The following is a 20,753-nucleotide window of genomic DNA, read 5'->3' as shown; positions in this document are numbered from 1 at the left end:
AGCTCAGTTGGTAAAGAATCTGCCTGCAATGCAGGAGACCCGGGTTTGATTCCTGGGTCGGGAAGAGCCCCTGGAGAAGGAAATGGCAACCCAGTATTCTTGCCTGGAGAATTCCATGGAGAGAGAAGCCCAACAGTCCACAGGGTCACAAGAGTCAGACACAACTTAGCAACTAAACCACCATCAGAAAATACCTGACAGGTGATGGATCTAAATTCATTTGTGTGAATTCCTCTCTCATGCTGTTTGTATTCTAGTGCTATGATGAAGAAATGAGTATCTATTGCATTTTACCTGGTATCTGTCATTTAAAAAAATTAAAATTCACTGAATAGTGATTGTACTATACCAAAGCTTTATTGATTGTGGAGGTATAGTGGTAAATGGGTATCAAAACTTATGTTAATTCATCATTTATTGAGCAATAAAAAATAGTCTCTATGTCAACTGGGGTGGAATTAATTACAGTACAAATGAAAATCATGTTGTTGTGTTAGTCAGTTAGTTGTGTCTGACTCTTTGCAAACCCATGGAGTGTAGCCTGACAAGCTCCTCTGTTCATGAAATTCTCCAGGTAAGAATACTGGACTGGTTAGCCATTCCTTCTCCAGAGATCTTCCTCACCCAGGGACTAAACCCAGGTCTCCTGCACTGGAGCAGATTCTTTACCATTTGAGCCACCAGAGGAGGCCAAATGAAGATCATATTTATAAACTATAACTCATGCAAGCCTTCATGTATTAGAATGAACACTACATACAACATAAAACACTTCATGAACTTAACTCCTTTAATTTTCAAACTGTTTTTATGAAGAAGCATCATCATGTTATAGACTATAAAATTCTGGATTAGGAAAATTAAGTAAACACCCCAATACAGCATACCCAGAAAGGAGCAAACAACTATGATTTAAAACTGGTAATAAAACCCATGAATTTTATTTTATTTTATTTTTTTAATTTTTATTATTATTATTTTTTTTTTCCAGTGGGTTTTGTCATACATTAATATGAATCAGCCATGGATTTACATGTATTCCCAATCCCGATCCCCCCTCCCACCTCCCTCTCCACCCAATTCCTCTGGTTCTTCCCAGTGCACCAGGCCGGAGCACTTGTCTCGTGCATCCCACCTGGGCTGGTGATCTGTTTCACCATAGATAGTATACATGCTGTTCTTTTGAAATATCCCACCCTCACATTCTCCCACAAAGTTCAAAAGTCTGTTCTGTATTTCTGTGTCTCTTTTTCTGTTCTGCATATAGGGTTATCGTTATCACCTTTCTAAATTCCATATACATGTGTCAGTATGCTGTAATGTTCTTTATCTTTCTGGCTTACTTCACTCTGTATAATGGGCTCCAGCTTCATCCATCTCATTAGGACTAGTTCAAATGAATTCTTTTTCATGGCTGAGTAATATTCCATGGTGTATATGTACCACAGCTTCCTTATCCATTCATCTGCTGATGGGCATCTAGGTTGCTTCCATGTCCTGGCTATTATAAACAGTGCTGCGATGAACATTGGGGTGCACGTGTCTCTTTCAGATCTGGTTTCCTCAGTGTGTATGCCCAGAAGTGGGATTGCTGGGTCATATGGCAGTTCTATTTCCAGTTTTTTAAGAAATCTCCACACTGTTTTCCATAGCGGCTGGACTAGGTTGCATTCCCACCAACAGTGTAAGAGGGTTCCCTTTTCTCCACACCCTCTCCAGCATTTATTGCTTGTAGACTTTTGGATAGCAGCCATCCTGACTGGCGTGTAATGGTACCTCATTGTGGTTTTGATTTGCATTTCTCTAATAATGAGTGATGTTGAACATCTTTTCATGTGTTTGTTAGCCATCTGTATGTCTTCTTTGGAGAAATGTCTGTTTAGTTCTTTGCCCCATTTTTTGATTGGGTCATTTATTTTTCTGGAATTGAGCTGCAGGAGTTGCTTGTATATTTTTGAGATTAATCCTTTGTCTGTTTCTTCATTTGCTATTATTTTCTCCCAATCTGAGGGCTGTCTTTTCACCTTACTTATAGTTTCCTTTGTAGTGCAAAAGCTTTTAAGTTTCATTAGGTCCCATTTGTTTAGTTTTGCTTTTATGTCCAATATTCTGGGAGGTGGGTCATAGAGGATCTTGCTTTGATTTATGTCGGAGAGTGTTTTGCCTATGTTCTCCTCTAGGAGTTTTACAGTTTCTGGTCTTACAATTAGATCTTTAATCCATTTTGAGTTTATTTTTGTGTATGGTGTCAGAAAGTGTTCTAGTTTCATTCTTTTACAAGTGGTTGACCAGTTTTCCCAGCACCACTTGTTAAAGAGGTTGTCTTTTTTCCATTGTATATCCTTGCCTCCTTTGTCAAAGATAAGGTGTCCATAGGTTCGTGGATTTATCTCTGGGCTTTCTATTCTGTTCCACTGATCTATATTTCTGTCTTTGTGCCAGTACCATACTGTCTTGATGACTGTGGCTTTGTAGTAGAGTCTGAAGTCAGGCAGGTTGATTCCTCCAGCTCCATTCTTCTTTCTCAAGATTACTTTGGCTATTCGAGGTTTTTTGTATTTCCATACAAATTGTGAAATTCTTTGGTCTAGTTCTGTGAAAAATACCGTTGGTAGCTTGATAGGGATTGCATTGAATCTATAGACTGCTTTGGGTAGAATAGCCATTTTGACAATATTGATTCTTCCAATCCATGAACACGGTATGTTTCTCCATCTGTTTGTGTCCTCTTTGATTTCTTTCATCAGTGTTTTATAGTTTTCTATGTATAGGTCCTTTGTTTCTTTAGGTAGATATACTCCTAAGTATTTTATTCTTTTTGTTGCAATGGTGAATGGTATTGTTTCCTTAATTTCTCTGTCTGTTTTTTCATTGTTAGTATATAGGAATGCAAGGGATTTCTGTGTGTTAATTTTATATCCTGCAACTTTACTATATTCATTGATTAGCTCTAGTAATTTTCTGGTAGAGTCTTTAGGGTTTTCTATGTAGAGGATCATGTCATCTGCAAACAGTGAGAGTTTTACTTCTTCTTTTCCTATCTGGATTCCTTTTACTTCTTTTTCTGCTCTGATTGCTGTGGCCAGAACTTCCAACACTATGTTGAATAGTAGTGGTGAGAGTGGGCACCCTTGTCTTGTTCCTGATTTCAGGGGAAATGCCTTCAATTTTTCACCATTGAGGGTGATGCTTGCTGTGGGTTTGTCATATATAGCTTTTATTATGTTGAGGTATGTTCCTTCTATTCCTGCTTTTTGGAGAGTTTTAATCATAAATGAGTGTTGAATTTTGTCAAAGGCTTTCTCTGCATCTATTGAGATAATCATATGGTTTTTATCTTTCAATTTGTTAATGTGGTGTATTACATTGATTGATTTGCGGATATTAAAGAATCCTTGCATTCCTGGGATAAAGCCCACTTGGTCATGGTGTATGATTTTTTTAATATGTTGTTGGATTCTGTTTGCTAGAATTTTGTTAAGGATTTTGGCATCTATGTTCATCAGTGATATTGGCCTGTAGTTTTCTTTTTTTGTGGCATCTTTGTCTGGTTTTGGAATTAGGGTGATGGTGGCCTCATAGAATGAGTTTGGAAGCTTACCTTCTTCTGCAATTTTCTGGAAGAGTTTGAGTACCATAGCAAAAATCAACAAAGCTAAAAGCTGGTTTTTTGAAAAAATAAACAAAATTGACAAACCATCAGCAAGACTCATTAAGAAACAAAGAGAGAAAAACCAAATTAACAAAATTAGAAATGAAAATGACAGACAACACTGAAATACAAAGGATCATAAGAGACTACTACCAGCAGCTCTATGCCAATAAAATGGACAAGTTGGATGAAATGGACAAATTCTTAGAAAAGTATAACTTTCCAAAACTGAACCAGGAAGAAATAGAAGATCTTAACAGACCCATCACAAGCAAGGAAATCGAAACTGTCATCAAAAATCTTCCAGCAAACAAAAGCCCAGGACCAGATGGCTTCACAGCTGAATTCTACCAAAAATTTAGAGAAGAGCTAAAACCCATGAATTTTAAAAAAATTGTTTAGGTTTCTTTTCTTCCACTTGCCTAGGTCCTTCACACAAAATCTTCTTACTCAAAGGAGGTTATATTTATAAAATAAAACTAAGCTAAAATATCATATAATTTTACCAAGGGATATAGTGAGGGGTCTTAGAAACAATTTAGTACAAATTTTTTTGTACCTGATTGAGGAAAACGAGGTCCTGACAAAGTTTCAGAGTTAATTACTGAAGAAGTAAGGGTTGAAAACCCTGAAATATTTATTTCCATGTAAACACTGTTCTCATTATACCACATTGCCAATCTAATATCCATACATTTATGTACACAAAAATATTTGTTTAAATGTTTTTCATAATATTTTATTAAAAATTTCCTCAAGGGCACTGAAATCATAACCAATATTTTCCCCACTGAATACCAGAAAAATGAAAGTGTTACATTAAGGCAAAATACATTTCAGAACAAAAATTACTACCAGGAATAAGCAGAGATATTTCATAATGGAAAAGAGGTAAATTTATCAAGAAGTGTAACACTCCTAAATAAGTCAGTACTTAATAACAGAAATTAAAAACATGATTAAAAATCATTGCAGATGGTGACTGCAGCCATGAAATTAGAAGATGCTTTCTCCTTGCAAGAAAATCTGTGACAAACCTAGACAGCATATTAAAAAGCAGAGACACTACTTTACAGACAAAGGTCTGTCTAGTCAAAGCTATGTTTTTTCCTGCTCATATCTGGATGTGAGAGTTGGACCATAAAGAAAGCCGAGCTCCAAAGAACTGATGCTTTTGAACTGTGGTGTTGGAGAAGACTCTTGAGAGTCCCTTGGACTTCAAGGAGATCAAACCATTCAATTCTAAAAGAAATCAGTCCTGAATATTCATTGGAAGGACTGATGCTGAAGCTGAAGCTCCAAGACTTTGGCCACCTGATTGAAAGAACTGACTCATTGTTAAAGACACTGATGCTGGCAAAGATTGAAGGCAGGAGGAGAAGGGAACAGAGGATGAGACGGTTGGATGGGATCACCGACTCAATGGACATGAGTCTGAGAAAGCTCCAGGAATTGGTGATGGACAGGAAAGCCTGGCGTGCTGCAGTCCATGGAATTACAAAAAATCCAACATGACTGAGCAACTGACCTGAATTGAATTTGGTCAGTTCAAGCCAAGAAACATAGGAAGATCCTGAACTCACCATCTCACAAGAACACAACCAAATCTTCCACTACAAAAGGAATGATTCCCTCTAAAAAAAAAGATCTGGAAACTAGGTAAACAGCTCAAAGGATAAAAGGGGCAGGACAGGCAGAGATGTTTTCTTGCCAAAAAATCCATCTCTGGCACAGCAGCCCACAATGAGCTCACAAATATAGAACTTCTCCTTGAGGAGTGAGTGGTTTGTGCCCCATATCAAGCACCCCAACCCTCGGGACTTGCATAGGAGACATGAACTCCCGTAATGTCTGGCTTTGAAACCAAGGGACTTATTTCCAGGGGCTTATGTTCAGGCTCCAAAATGCTGTTGGAGCCTAGATTCTGCTATTTAAAGACTTATAGACAACTCGCCTCGGGACTCAGCAAAAAAGCAACAGCTTAAAAAGTTCCTAGTCTACATGTAAAGGAAATTCTTTTGCCAATCTTAAAGCATCTGCTGGGGTCGGAAGCAGGGCAGGGAGGGCGGTGCAGGGGAGGAGTAGTGGACTGCTGGGACTCTCTGTGGGGATTGAGGTGTTGGTGAGTGACATTTTCTGTGTCCTCCCCACTATCTGGCTAGTGCCAGCAGGCACAAACAGTCACAGCACTCTCCTGCTGCGCTGCAATATCTCTGGCATTTGGGACTTGCCCTGTGCCCTCCTGCTGGTTCACTAAAGCCAGCAGGTATGCCCAGTCCACACAGAAGATGCACCCTGATTACCTGGCTTGGTGGCCTGGCGAGCTTTTTGCACTGAAACAATCAGAGTCAGTTCTTGGGAGGCTACCACACCCAGGGCATTGAACAGACACAGCATAATGAAACACAACCCAACTTTCTATGAAAAAAAAAAAAAAAGAAAAAAGAGAGAGACAGAGAGAGACCTATTTTCTTGAGCTTCAAGTCTTAGGGGGAGACTTAACATTTGTCACACACTAGAGGCTATGGAAGTGCTCTCAGGGAAAGTAGGCCAGAGAATGCCATGGCTGTACTCTCCTCTGGCTTCACTTCAGCTAACTAGTACCTACCAAAAAATAGTTTATATACTTGTTTGGAGCCCTGAGTTTCGCGACTGTCATCCAGAGGACACCTTCATATCACCTGGTCTGGAGGACAGCAGGGCTTAAAATTGTGGTCCCACAGAGCTGTATATATTTGCATATTTCAAAAGCTGCTACATGAGGATAGTCTTCCAATCAGCCTGAAACTAGGTTCTCCCTGAGATCCCTTGCTATGAAACTCTCACAGCCATTGTTACATCCTCATCTGTGATCCATCAAGAATGAATCAGACTGCTTAGACAATCACAAGGCTTCCTCAGACAATCACGAGGCCTGCAGAATCCACCTGAAATGTGGCAGAGCAGGGTCTGATCCCTGGTTTGGGAAGATCTTCTGGAGAAAGGAATGGCAAACCACTCCAGTATGCTGGCCTGGAGAATTTCATGGACAGAGGTTACAGTCCATTGGGTCACAGAGTCAGACACAACTGAGCTAAACACTTTCATGCTTTCAGACAATCACAGAAGTTTGAGAGACAAGCAAATGTTAGTTCAAGGTTGAACAATTAAGGTTCATCTCCTACATAAGACCATTCCTTCAATACTGAGGGAGGTAGCTCTTTCATATAATACACAGAAACAAAGAGTCAAGCAAAATGAGGAAACAAGAATATGCTCCAAACAAAGAACAAAATAAAACCTCAGAAAAAAATCTGAGTTAAATGGAGACAAGAAATTTATCTGATAACAGTTCAAAGCACAAGTCACAAAGATGCTCACTGAATTTAGAAGAAGACTGATGAAGACAGTGAGAACCTGAACAATACAGAAAAGATAATAAGGTACAAAACAGAAGTCTCAGAATTAAAGAATATAAAAACTGAACTGAAAAATACAGTAGAGGGGTTCAACAGCAGACAAGATGAAAGAGAAGAAAGAATCAGTAATCTGGTGACAGGGCAGTGGAATTCACCCAAACAGGGAAACTAAACAAACAAAAAAAAGAAAAGAATTTTAAAAAGTTAAGATGGCTTATGGTACCTGTATGACAACATGAAAAGAAGTACATTTGCTTAACCAGGGTCCCAGAAGGACAAGAATGAGAGAAAAGGCAGGAAATTTATTTGAAGAAATAATGGTTGAAAGCTTCCCTTATTTTGGAAACAGACATCCAGATCCAAGAATCCCTGAAAGTTTCAAATAAGAAGAACACAAGAGATCCACACAATGACACAATGTAATTATACGGTCAAAATTTAAAGATCACAAAAGAATCTTAAAAACAGCAAGAAAGAAAAAAAAAAAGCAACTTGTTACATATAACGGGGTCCCTATAAGATTTATCAGCAGAATTTTCAGCAAAAACTTTCAAGGACAAAAGAGAGTAGAGTGATATATTCAAGGTGAAAAGGAAAAAAAAAAAACAACAAAAAACTTCCAACCAAAAATACTCTACCCCACAAGGTTATCATCCTGAACCAAAGGAAAGAAAAAAGTTTTCCAGTCAGGAAAAAACTAATGGAGTTCACAACCAATAAACTGGCCCTATAAGAAAACTTAAAGGAACTTCATTAAGCTGAAAAGAAAGGGAACCAACAGGTAACAAGAAAACATATGAAAATAAAAATCTCTCTGGTACGTAAAAGATAAGGAAAAAAATCTGAGCATAACAGTAAAGAAAGTCTTCAAAACACAAAGGAAGATACTCTGTAATGGCCTATATGGGATACTAATCTAAGGGAAAAAAAAAGAGTAGATACATGTATACATATCCTTGATTTAATGCACTATACGACAGAAACTAGTACAATACTGTAAATCAACTGTGATGTGTGTGCTGAATGGCTCAGTCATTTCAACTCTTTGTGACCCCATGGACTGTAGCCCGCCAGGCTCCTCTGTCCATGTGATTCTTCAGGCAAGAACACTGCAGTGGGTTGCCATTCTCTCCTCCAGGGAATATTCCTGACCCAGGTATCAAACCTGCATATCCCGTGTCTCCTGCATTGATAGATGGATTTTCCAACACTGAGTCACCTGGGAAGCCCTGTAAATCAGCTATACTCCAATAACAATTGGAAAAAAGAGCTATCAAGCAATAAAAAAAGAAACCAACAACAACAACAAATGCACAAGGGAAGAAAATAAGAGAAGAAAGGAAGAGAGAACAGCGAGAAGACAATTAGTAACAGAAAAATCATACATACTTATTTAATATTACTTTAAATATAAATGGAATAAATTCTACAATCAAAACACACAGAATGGCTTAACAGATTAAAAACGAGACCCAACTACATGTTTCTTACAAGAGATTGATTTCAGATGTAAGGCATACATACACTAAATGTTAAGGGATGAAAAAAAAGGTGTTCTATGCCAATGGAAATCAAAAGAAAGTTGGGGTAGATATATTTATATCAGACAAAATAGACTTTAAAGCAAGAATGTAAAAAATAAAACAAAGATGGTCATTATATGATAAAGGTATCAAACCAACAAGATGATATAATATTTGTAATATTTAATCATCCAAAGTAGGAGTACCTAAATATACAAAGCAAATATTAACAGTCCTAAAGGGAGAAAATGATGGCAATATAATAGGAGAGAACTTTAATATCTCCCTTAAACAATGAATAGATCATCCCAACAGAAAATCAACAGAAATCAGACTTAAACCAAACATTAAACCAGAAAGACTTAACAGATACATATAGAACATTCTATCTAAAAGCATCAGAGTAAACATTCTTCTCAAGGGCACATGGAATATTTTTTCAGGATAGATCATATTTTAGGTCATATGCATTTAAGAAGACTGAAATCAAATCAAGTATCTTTCTGATCACAATGGTATAAGACTAGAAACCAATTACAAGAAAAATCTGAAAAACAAAAACAAGACTCTGCAAGTATGTGGAGATTAAACATGTTACTAAACAACTTGAACACTTAGCAGCTAAACAACAACAACTAATCAACCAACTGGTCAGTGAAGAAATCAAAAGAAAAATTAAGAAAATATCTTGGGACACATGAAAATGGAAATACAACACACCAAAATCTATCATGCTATGCTACGTTATACTAAGTCGCTTCAGTACTGTCTGACTCTTTGTGACCCCATGGACTGTAGCCCACCAGGCTCCTCTGTCCTTGGACTTCTCCAGGCAAGAATACTGGAGTGGGTAGCCATGAAAATCTATCATGAAGGACACCAAACACACACACAAGTTATAGGCCAATATCCCAGATGAACATAGGTGCAAAAATCCTCAACAAAATATCAGCAGACAGAATTCAACAATACTTTAACAGAAGCATGCACCATTATCAATTGGGAGTTATTCTAGGGATGTAACAATGGTTCAATACCTGCAAAACAATCATCATAATATACCACAGTATCAAAATGAAGGAGAAAAACCAGAAAAACTGATTGTCTCCAACAGATGCACAAAAAGTATTTGACAAAATTCAACATTCATTTACAAGAAATATTAAATGTGGGAATAGAGGGAACGTCCTTCAACATACTTGCTCCTTGGAAGAAAATCTATGACAAACCTAGACAGCATATTAAAAAGCAGAGATGTTACTTTGTAAACAAAGGTCTGTAGAGTCAAAGCTATGGTTTTTCCAGTAGTCATGTATGGATGTGAGAGTTGGACCATAAAGAAAGCTGAGTGCCAAAGAATTGATGCTTTTGAACTGTGGTGTTGGAGAAGGCTGTCGAGAGTCCCTTGGACTGCAAGGAGATCAAAGCAGTCAATCCTAAAGGAAATCAACCCTGAATATTCATTGGAAGGATTGATGCTAGAGATGAAGGTCTAATACTTTGGCCATCTGATGTGAAGAGCTGACTCACTGGAAAAGACCATGATGCTGCGAAAGACAGAAGGCAGGAAGAGAAGGGGAAAACAGAGGACAAGATGGTTGGATGGCATCACTGACTCAATGGACATGAGTTTGAGCAAGCTCTGGGAGATAGTGAAGGACAGGGAACCTTGTGAGCTGCAGTCCATGGGGTTGCAAAGAGTCAGACATGACTGAGTGACTGAACATTAACTTCAACATAATATTAGCAATCAAAACAAGTTCTGTCTATTTACATACATAGCCTTGCTTTTCCTTATGAACCTTATTGGTCTTAGAGATTTTCTGGAAAGAATATGACAATAATGTTATGAAATATGAATCCATAAACTACTGGGTTTTTTCAAGAAAAATTCAATTCAAACAAAAATAATCTGCACGAACATTTTATTCACTTGAAAAGGTATTTGGCATAAAATTTTATGAAACACAGTATCTAATAGGAATAACAGTTCTTTTAACATTCAAGATTTATCCAGTGCACATAATTATTTAATAACACCTGAAGTATATTCTCCCCTAGGAGTGACAACCATCTGGTTGACCTTGTGCTAGATCAATAGGGAAGGCAAATCTGTAAGTCACTGTTTCCCAGATGCTATGACTCCATCACCCCACCACCACAAGAAGGGACAGAATGTGTATGGGAGAAGAGATCTCTTACTTCACACACCTTTAAACTGACTGTGTTTTTAACTGGGCAGTAAGACAAAACTGAAAGGATTCTTCTAATGGGTCACTCAGAAATTTTAAAATATTAATAAATGAAAGAAAGTATAAATGTCAACCCTGTACAAAAGTTCTATATCTTTAGTAACCTATTCAGTGTGATACTCAGACAAATCATAATAAGATCACTGAGACACTTTAGGTAATAAGAAATTTGGAACAGGATTTCAAGCAGGTACAGTCAAATCAGCTAAGAAAATTACTATGACCTATTTAACTTATATGCAGAGTACATCATGAGAAACGCTGGGCTGGAAGAAGCACAAGCTGGAATCAAGATTACCGGGAGAAATATCAATAACCTCAGATATGCAGATGACACCACCATTATGACAGAAAGTGAAGAGGAACTAAAAAGCCTCTTGATGAAAGTGAAAGAGGAGAGTGAAAAAGTTGGCTTAAAGCTTAACATTCAGAAAACTAAGATCATGGCATCTGGTCCCATCACCTCATGGGAAATAGATGGGGAAACAGTAGAAACAGTGTCAGACTTTATTTTTCTGGGCTCCAAAATCACTGCAGATGGTGATTGCAGCCATGAAATTAAAAGACGCTTACTCCTTGGAAGGAAAGTTATGACCAACCTGGATAGCATATTAAAAAGCAGAGACATTACTTTGCCAACAAAGGTCCATCTAGTCAAGGCTATGGTTTTTCCAGTGGTCATGTATGGATGTGAGAGTTGGACTGTGAAGAAACCTGAGCGCCAAAAAATTGATGCTTTTGAACTGTGGTGTTGCAGAAGACTCTTGAGAGTCCCTTGGTCTGCAAGGAGATCCACCCAGTCCATCCTAAAGGAGATCAGTCCTGGGTGTTCATTGGAAGGACTGATGTTGAAGCTGAAGCTCCAATACTTTGGCCACCTCATGAGAAGAGCTGATTCATTGGAAAAGACCCTGATGCTGGGAGGGGTTGGGGGCAGGAGGAGAAGGGGACGATAGAGGATGAGATGGCTGGATGGCATCACCAACTCGATGGACATGAGTTTGAGTAAACTCCGGGAGTTGGTGATGGACAGGGAGGCCTGGCGTGCTGCGATTCACGGGGTCGCAAAAAATCGGACACGACTGAGTGACTGAACTGAACTGAATGATTAAAATTAATACATTTCAAACAACTGGTTTTGCTCAAGATACTTTCCCTATTACATAGTTCATTTTTGGAAGTTTTTTTTATTATTAATTTAGAAATTGTGGGATTTCATTATCCTTGTTGATATAACTTTTTAAAACAGTATCCAAATTAAGTGAATTCTATCTAGTTATTTCCAAGAAGACTCTTGGGAAGAATAAAATAGGAATTATAAGATTTTCAGATAATTAGCTTATCTAATCATGCTGTATTCTGCATATGTTATAAATTAAGTATTATTCTATAAGAATTTTTTTAAATTTCAGAGCACTTAAAATTTTAGATATGCAGTATTTTAAAAAGTCCATCATAACTTCCAGTCATGTTGTAGACAGTAGTCATTATCCTATACAATACTGAAGTCTGGTTTTAAAAGACTGTATTACTTAGTTTCCTCTTTAAAAGATAAAATGTAACTGTCTTTTCAAAAACAGACTTGATGAATTATCTCTAGTGACAAACTTGTTTTTTAACAGTTACATATTCAAGCTCAAGCTTCAGTTTAAAATTTTTTAATTAGTTTCAGTGTAATGGAAAGCAGGTTTAGATACCTAATCTATGTGATCACTTCATCTTCCTATGCATGCATGCATTCTAAGTCACTTCAGTCGTGTCCGACTCTGTGTGACCCCGTGGACAGCAGCCCACCAGGCTCCTCTGTCCATGGAATTCTCTAGGCAAGAATACTGGAGTGGGTTGCCATGTCTTCTTCCTATACACTAGAGAAATATAGAAAACAGGGAGGGAACTGCACTGCTCCTTAATGCCTTTACTTTTTACTTGATTAGGTAATTCATAGCTCTAGGGCTTGCCTGGTGGCTCAGTGGTAAAGAATCCACCTGCAATGCAGGAGATGCAGGTTCGATCCCTGGGTCTGGAAGATCCACTGGGGAAGGAGATGGCAACCTACTTCAGCATTCTTGCCTGGGAAATCTCACAGACAGAGGAGCCTGTGGGCTATAGTCCATGGGGTTGTAAAAAAGTCAGAAACAACTTAGTGAGTAAACAACAACAACAATTCACAGTTTTCATCCTGGAAGAAGAGGTGAAATCAGCCAGCAAGATGTGTTAGTAATTTAAAAAAAAAAAAAAAGACATTTCAAAAGGTCTTTTTTCTTTCCAACTTAACTTAATAGCCATGGGTTCTTGAGGGGAATGGCTAATTCAGAAGCTAAGGAAATAATTAGAAGCTCACACACTCTAAGTTCCAAATAAGGCTCCTTCAGTGCTTGTGATGACCCTGGGGAAAGCACTGGTGATTTAAGCAACTAAGAAAAAAGATAGCCATTTGAGTCATAAGTGTCAGTCATACTGCTGTTTGAAATGGAAGATAACAGAGTTTCAAAAGCACACAGCTATATAAGGCCTGAGAGTATACTGTTTCTCAAATGAATGAAAATATGCCCAGTGACACTAACGTTTATGCAAAGATAAAGCTGAAAGGAGCAATAAAGATATAAATGACTCTGACTGGCAAGATGATCTTCCTGATCCATCTCTTATTCCATCTGTCCAATTATTTTGGGTTACGTGATGACCAAAATCATCCAAGTCTTTTGAATTACATACATTAAAGCTCATGCACACATTTGGCAAACCATTCCCTCAGAGGACCTTAATATGCCTTTCATGTTCGTGAATATTTGAAATCACACTTGTTTTCCTAAGCTTCTGAAGAAAGCATATGCATACAATAGCAATCAAAAGCATATTATTTTAGGTCCTTTTCAATTAATTAGGAGACTTTGCCAACCTCAGGATCTCCTCATGGAAATAGAAGAACACCATTAGAACAATGTATGGAGAGACCCAGTTTTTAGTTTAAGGCTCAAAATGTATTAGAAAAAATTTCAATAATTAAACCTGCATAGCTCTTTCTATTGATGAGAAGTACCACATAAGGGGTGTTCCTCATCAAAGTTCAGTGACTACTAAGCTTAAAGATCTTAGGCTTTGAATTCTTCACCATCTCCTCATGCATGTACATGTAAACACAGAAGAAACTTCAAAAAGGGCAGAATCCATTTCAAACATTTTCATAAATAAATGAAATAGAGAGTTTTGTCTGTTAATCAATAGTTTAAAACAGCCACATCATCCAAAAGGCAATCCAGTAGACATTTTTTAACGCTAATCAATACTCAATTATTATTTTACTCTCTCTACTAATTTTTGTACCTGGATTAAGAAAAGAAAAGACTTCAACATTTCTCTCAGATTGTTTGTCAACTTTCTTACCATCAAATGTTAAGTAAACTCTTGCTTGGGGCTGAGGCGATCCTTTCACATAGGTAGAACAAACAAATACTCCAACCAAGATGCAAACTGCCTGGAATGCCATTTCTTCACATTTGCAAGTTAGTATCCAAGGGAAAATACCTTTATAATAAAGATAATAAGTTGTTATATTTTACTTCTCATTTTAGGAGCACATGCCCACCCATACACACAAAACCAGCAATCTAGACAGCACCTTATTCACAAAAGACATATCTGAACTTTTAGAGTCACGCAAACAGTAGGAGGTGCTGTGACTTTCTGTCTTACATGTGAAAATTCGGATTTGATTTCATTTGTGTCTGGAAGTCTGTTAAAAGTGAAATTATTTCATCATCCAGCAAAATAATGTAAATATTAAACAAAGCAGCCAGGAAAATGTTGTCAATTCCCAAAGGAAAAACCAATATTTAAACTTGTTATTCTCTTTAAACAACAACAACAAAAAAACACATTACACTGAAAAGACTTGAGAATGGTGCTAATAGGTATTAACAGATGAAAACTTGTCTTTCTACATAAATATAGTAGCAGGAGAAAAATCTCACATAAAATTTCACTTCCACACACTCATTAGCTCTTTGGAGTAACCATTTCTGAAATGATATTTCTACACAAAAATCTACCAGTGCTCAATTCCTGATCACTTATATCACTGGAATTAGTTATCTGCCAGGTTATACAGATGACCATACAGCTGTTAAATGATGTAGATGAGGTAACCAGGAATTTGTGCCAAATTCAAACCAATGACTTAGTGGTGAGCAATCCACTGAACCTCAATGCCTTTTTAAAATAAATCAACAAGAAAGTGGGCTGTCAACATTCCAAAAGATAAATCAGAGAGACAGGTATTACTGTTTAAAACCATATCTATATAATTGATCCATGCTATTAACTAATGTCTGAACACTAGAGATCACGTAATGTGTAACATCAAATCTACAGGAGCTCCAGTAGCCACAATATGCAAAATAAACTCAGGACCATTAAAAAAAAAAATCATTTTGAGTCTAACACAATTATACAATGAGATGACATGACAGAGTTTAATCTATTTTTACAGGTTACAACAATACTGATCTTCAATATTACGTGGCTTTTAAAATTAAAATCTGTATTGTTATTCAATAAAGAAATGCCACTAAAATTTGAGAAGTAATACAGTACAGAAGCAATAGAGAAGCTTCAGTAATACAAAAGCAAAGGAACAATTAAACTGAACATGCCACTGTAAACAAAACTTATTGATTTCTTAGGTGGTACATATAAGAGGTAGAAAAAAAAAATTCTATGCTTCTTTTACCACACAGATGGAGGGAACCCTAGAGATGTTTGTGTTGGTAATTTTCAAAAGAAACACTTTCTTCCTGCTTCCACAACCTCTTCACCTTGTCATCCCTAAATTAACTTGAAAGAAAACCGATTTTATAGGGTGATTTTCCCTTAGTAATTTGCTCCCTGGTTTTGCTGACTTTATAGTTAAATTTCACTCCCCCCAAATATATAAATATGCCTAACCTTTGTCTCTGTATTAAGCAGGCTAATAATTACACATTTTTAAAATACTGCTATTGTCAATATCTTATCTGATATGTCCCCATGAAAGCAACATACGCCACAAATTGCAAAAAAATAACATTGGAAATGAAATGACAGGTCAAGTGGAGTGAGTATAAAGAGCAACGTGATTTCAAGCCATCCAGAGATGAGAAGTGAGGGAAAGTCAAGTATCTTATACATGCCCCCGCCCCTCATATTTTAGGACTTCTTCCCTTTAACTCAAACACTTAAGACACGATGCTTATTGTTTTCACTTGTAGTGACTGAACACTAATAACACGTAATAAAAGGCCTCTTATAAAATTCTCTCCAGTAATTTTGCCTTAGAAGGCAGGGATACTCAACTTTAAACTCTCCGCAGGTGTCATAACCTAAAAAAACAATTCCAGTCAGGCTCTCTGCAAGGGAAACACTTCCATGACAAACTACACGCGCTCTTAAGAAAATGTCCAGATTTGAGAACACGGATGTGTGAAAAGTCTATACACAGATCCAAAGTTGTATTTTGCTAAATTTGTAATGCTGAAAACAACGAATCCAGCTTACCGAGGCGGAAAGAGATCAGCGCGGAAAAGTCGTCAATGCGCTACAGGTTTGGATCCCCGTTTCTAGCCCTTTTCCTAAAAGACCGCAATTTCTAGGGCGTCCCAGCGATGAAATTCTTTCTTTCCTGCCTTCTGAGTTCCTTTGTAAAGGAATCCTCAGCGTTGAAGCGGCGCGGCACCCGGAGCCCTGCTCCGCGTCGCTCAATCAAGCACTCGGGAGTGAATGGAAAGTGGCCGGCGCAAGGGCGAGCGCTCGGGTGTCCGATTACAGCTACGCGGCGCGCGGCTCCGGCTGCCCCGGCGCGCCGCCCAGCCAGCTCACAGCACCCGCCCAGCGCGCTCGGCCGCATCTCCACCGGCCGCGAGGCCCCACCCAGAGCGCGCCCGCGGGAGGGCGGCGGGGAGCCGCCAGGGCGGGGCCGACCCCGGGACAAGCTGCCCTCGAGATCCAGGAATGTGCTGCAGCAGGCTAGGGGGCCAACTAAACAACTCTGCTCCTTTCTCACTCCGCCGTGGAGTGAGCAACTTACAGGGTGTTCCAAGGTTTTTGTTTGTTACCGGCTGCTCTGGGAAGGCATTCAGGTTTAAGCTTGGCCTTAAATATCAAAGTGCAAAGCAGTTTTGGCCAGAAAAGGATCACAGCATCCTTTTAAGGCAAGTAGATGGGGTTTTAAAAGGCATGAGTCTCGTCCTTTTCCTGTAGAACATTTTCTAAAACCGGTCGACATAAAACAGTCTCATCGCAGAAGTTTATCCTTTTAATGGGTATTGTTTCCTATTGTGCTTCCTTAATGTCCCTAAAGCAGTAACTTTGTCGACCTCTCCACGTTCACTCATATACAATACCCTACCTTCCGGGATACTCCCAAAGCATAATTACAAGAAATTATTTCACAGTTGTGTAGAGGAAGCCTGTTTTGAATTATGCCAACAGATAGAGGTTTACGAATCTAGACATCAAGGGTATATATTTCCAGCACTACCTTCAGGTAACCTTGTTAAATTCCGGAACTAACGTTGATGTTTAAGTGAAAATTATTTCTCTGGATCATAGTTAACTAGATATTTGTACTTGGGGAGAAATGAGCTTCCACCTCCATAAAATGAGCAGGTACTTGCTTAAAAATCACTGTGAGCTAAAGCCCAGTAGATGTCACTATACAGAGAGAACATGGAGTGTAATTTCTCCACCGTGTTTCTTATAATTTTCTTTATGAAGTAAGTTAGATCACTAAATTTTTATAAACTATCATAGAAAATACTTATGAGAGTGCAAAATCTTTGATGGAGTGGGACAGCTGAGCTACACCTCACTAGGAGGAAGAGAAGCAGTGATTAAGAAAAATCTTTCGTGTTATCTAAGCACCACTTCTTACACAGACATGTTATGTCACTAAGTTTTTCTGTGCAGCGAGATATGAAGGGATTATGCCAAATAAGAATGCAAACTTGTGTTCAAAAATTATATTCCATGACCAATATTCTCTTCAGACACAAACTATGTTTATGAAAGAAATTTCAAATTAAGTGGATCTGTTCTTTTAAAATAATCTAATATAGTTAAATTATTTTTGCAATAATTAGTGAAATAAAAATGTGAGCAGCTCCTCGACATGTTTGTAATAATGAATTTAACTGACAAAACATCTGACAGTATGAGAAACCAGATGTAAACATGAGTAAACCCTATGCATGGTTTTCTCTGAAATACTTCTGAAACTGATTAAGATCCGAGTTATAGTGACCACTGTTACTTGCCTACTGATGTGTTAGTATATATCCTTAAGCACTTGTAAATTAGGGACCGAAAAGAATAAATCATTAGAAAGAAGAATGCAGTGAGCATTAATAAACTGTATAATCCTTAATTTCAAAATGTGGGGTCATTATACACTTGCTGCTGCTGTTGCTTAGTCACTTTAGTTGTGTCTGACTCTGTGTGACCCTATGGACTATAGCTCACCAGGCTCCTCTGTCCATGGGATTCTCCAGACAATACTGGAGTGGGTCGCCATGCCCTCCTCCAGGGATCAAACCCAGGTCTCCTACACTGCAGGCAGATTCTTTATTGCTGAGCCACCAGAGAAGCCCCATGAGACACTGATTAATCTGTAAACCCATGCAAAGTAGAATATATTTACACAGGGAACCAAGATAAAGAAATGCAAGGTGAAATGCAAGCCAAATTTACTACCGAACTCACTTTACTAAAGTTGGAAGAATCATCTCAATTCTTCAAAAGGATTTAGAGGGTATGACAAATAGTTTCTATTTAACCAGTCTATGAAACTTGTGCTATGATTCTCTCTTTTTTTGCTGAATAAACTTCTTTCAGTGTATTTAACTGAATGGTATTTGCCCAGTACTGAGACATTAGTAGTATTTGCACAGGACTCAGACATTTACCATTGACCATGCCTCAAAATGAATCATGAAAATATTGATAGGCATTAGTCAAGTCAGATTCAAGCACAAGGACACAATTACTTCTCATGTTTGACTGAAACTTGGGCCATAGAGTGAAATTTTAAGAGGGTCAATAGGTGACCATAATAAGATTTATCTCTGCCCCTCTTTTTCCAAACTACTTAGAAGCCTAAACAACCTTGACAGGACTTATATAAGAAACATTACTGGCCAGTGCAACTTTTCTTGGATGCAGTTTTTGACCCTATCCTCATAGGTGATAAATAGCATGAGCTAATTGAGTAAGAGGGCCTTCCCTGGTGTCTCAGATGGTAAAGTATCTGCCTGCAATGCAGGAGACCCTAGTTTTATCCTTAGCAGGGGAAGACCCCTGAAGAAAGGAATGGCTACTGACTCCAGTATTCTTGCCTGGAGAACTCCATGGACAGAGGAGCCTGGTGGGCTACAGTCCATGGGATCACAAAGAATCAGAAATGACTCAGTGACTAATACTTTCACACAATCAAGTAAGCTAGTTTGGGAAAGGTGAACACTACAAAGATATACAGGAGTCATGACACTGTTAAATTCCGAGGCTATTAATTACAAAGTTTACCCTCATCAAAATGTTTTTGGGGAAAAAATCCAAGTTAAAATACTAAAATCGCTCTCATTGAGATATTAAAGGAATGATGTTATAGACTCTTGTACACTGAAGTTTTCCTAATGAAGTATAATGACCTTATTTTTTACATTTTTGGTGGTCCTAAATATAAATTCTTGGACTGATTTTGAGTAACGTACCCATCTTTTCTTTATTAGTTGTACAGCTATGAAATCCATTATTTTAAATTTAAAGAAAGATTATTTTCAGGTTTTTCCCACCATACAGATGAACTATATGAATAAGCTTTACTTCAGGAATCTCAATCCTTAAGAGATTGAAAGTTCTCTTATTAGTTATATTTAATATTTGTCACAGGAGAAGATAGATCATGTATATTCTAGTAATTTTGCATGTTATATGAACACATTCCTGAACGAAATTACTGTTTTACACATGAGAACAGAGAAGGTTAGCCCAAAGTCTCATGGATAGTAAATATTGGACTAGAAAGAGAAACTCTGGCATGAATGACTTGTCTAATTTTTTTCAATGTGAGTTATTATTCTACGTTTCCTCCCTTCTCTAATTCTCTTCTCCTCTTTGACTTTCCTGCCTCCTAACTTCCTCATTTGCTCAAATTCTAGATGACAGCATTTTAAATCTCCTGAACCATATCTTTAGAACGTTTGTACTGCAAATGGTTATTGACTTTGTTCACATCAGCATTCTCTTTTGGTTACTTTAGTTGTTCTGAGACCAAGCCAGTCAAACAGGTCTGGTCCAGAAATATGTGTGTGGAATTGCTATCTGCATGGTTAATAGGCTTTAGTATTTCCTCCATTAAAATCATTTCTTATTTTTCAATACGATGAGTGTATCTCTACTTTCATTCTTAACTCATTGCTAATCTATATCCTTGACCCTTGATCTCTGTCTCTCCTGATGTGTTCTAAACCCTAGGCTTCTCAACTTGTAAAGTTCCTGGCATTAAAATAAAATAAACTCGTGATAGCGGTTTGCTCTGGAGAGAGAAACTGCCAGAAAGAAATTGCTGCTTTTTTGCAGCATTTTGCCTTTGTAATTTTATAGCAGGTGAATATATAAGATTTTATAAAATGTGAAATCTAGTTCAGCATTACTTTAAATACTTTTAAATTGTTCATACACAATAAAGTCCTATATTTCCCAACTCAGCCAAAATAAGAGTATGTTCTTCTCTCTAATGTCTATATATTACTGTATCTCAAACACTGAAGTAGAATGGTAAGGAATTTCAGTAGTAAGAGTCTGTTAGTGATTTTATTTTATTTTTTATGTGCACATGACAAGCTTGTAAAAGAGTGTTGTGGTCACTCATATTATCATCACAGGGGTAAAATGTGAA

General features: G+C 37.7%; 1 protein-coding gene across 1 annotated transcript in view; it reads right to left on the bottom strand.

The window, feature by feature from the left end:
- Nucleotides 1-16,633, bottom strand: part of SEMA3C (semaphorin 3C) — a 203,845-nt gene extending 187,212 nt beyond the window's left edge. The window contains exons 1-2 of the mRNA XM_061165145.1: nt 16,358-16,633; nt 14,210-14,350 (exon numbers count right to left, since the gene is read on the bottom strand). Coding sequence (XP_061021128.1) covers nt 14,210-14,312 — 103 coding nt within the window. The 5' untranslated portion in view covers nt 14,313-14,350; nt 16,358-16,633. The remainder of the gene's footprint in view (nt 1-14,209; nt 14,351-16,357) is intronic.
- Nucleotides 16,634-20,753: the final 4,120 nt, after the last annotated feature.

The sequence above is a fragment of the Dama dama genome, chromosome 18 (assembly GCF_033118175.1).
Source record: "Dama dama isolate Ldn47 chromosome 18, ASM3311817v1, whole genome shotgun sequence".
Lineage (NCBI taxonomy): Eukaryota > Metazoa > Chordata > Mammalia > Artiodactyla > Cervidae > Dama > Dama dama.
Note: the sequence above shows the minus strand (reverse complement) of the source record. Positions and strands in the feature narration are given on the sequence as shown.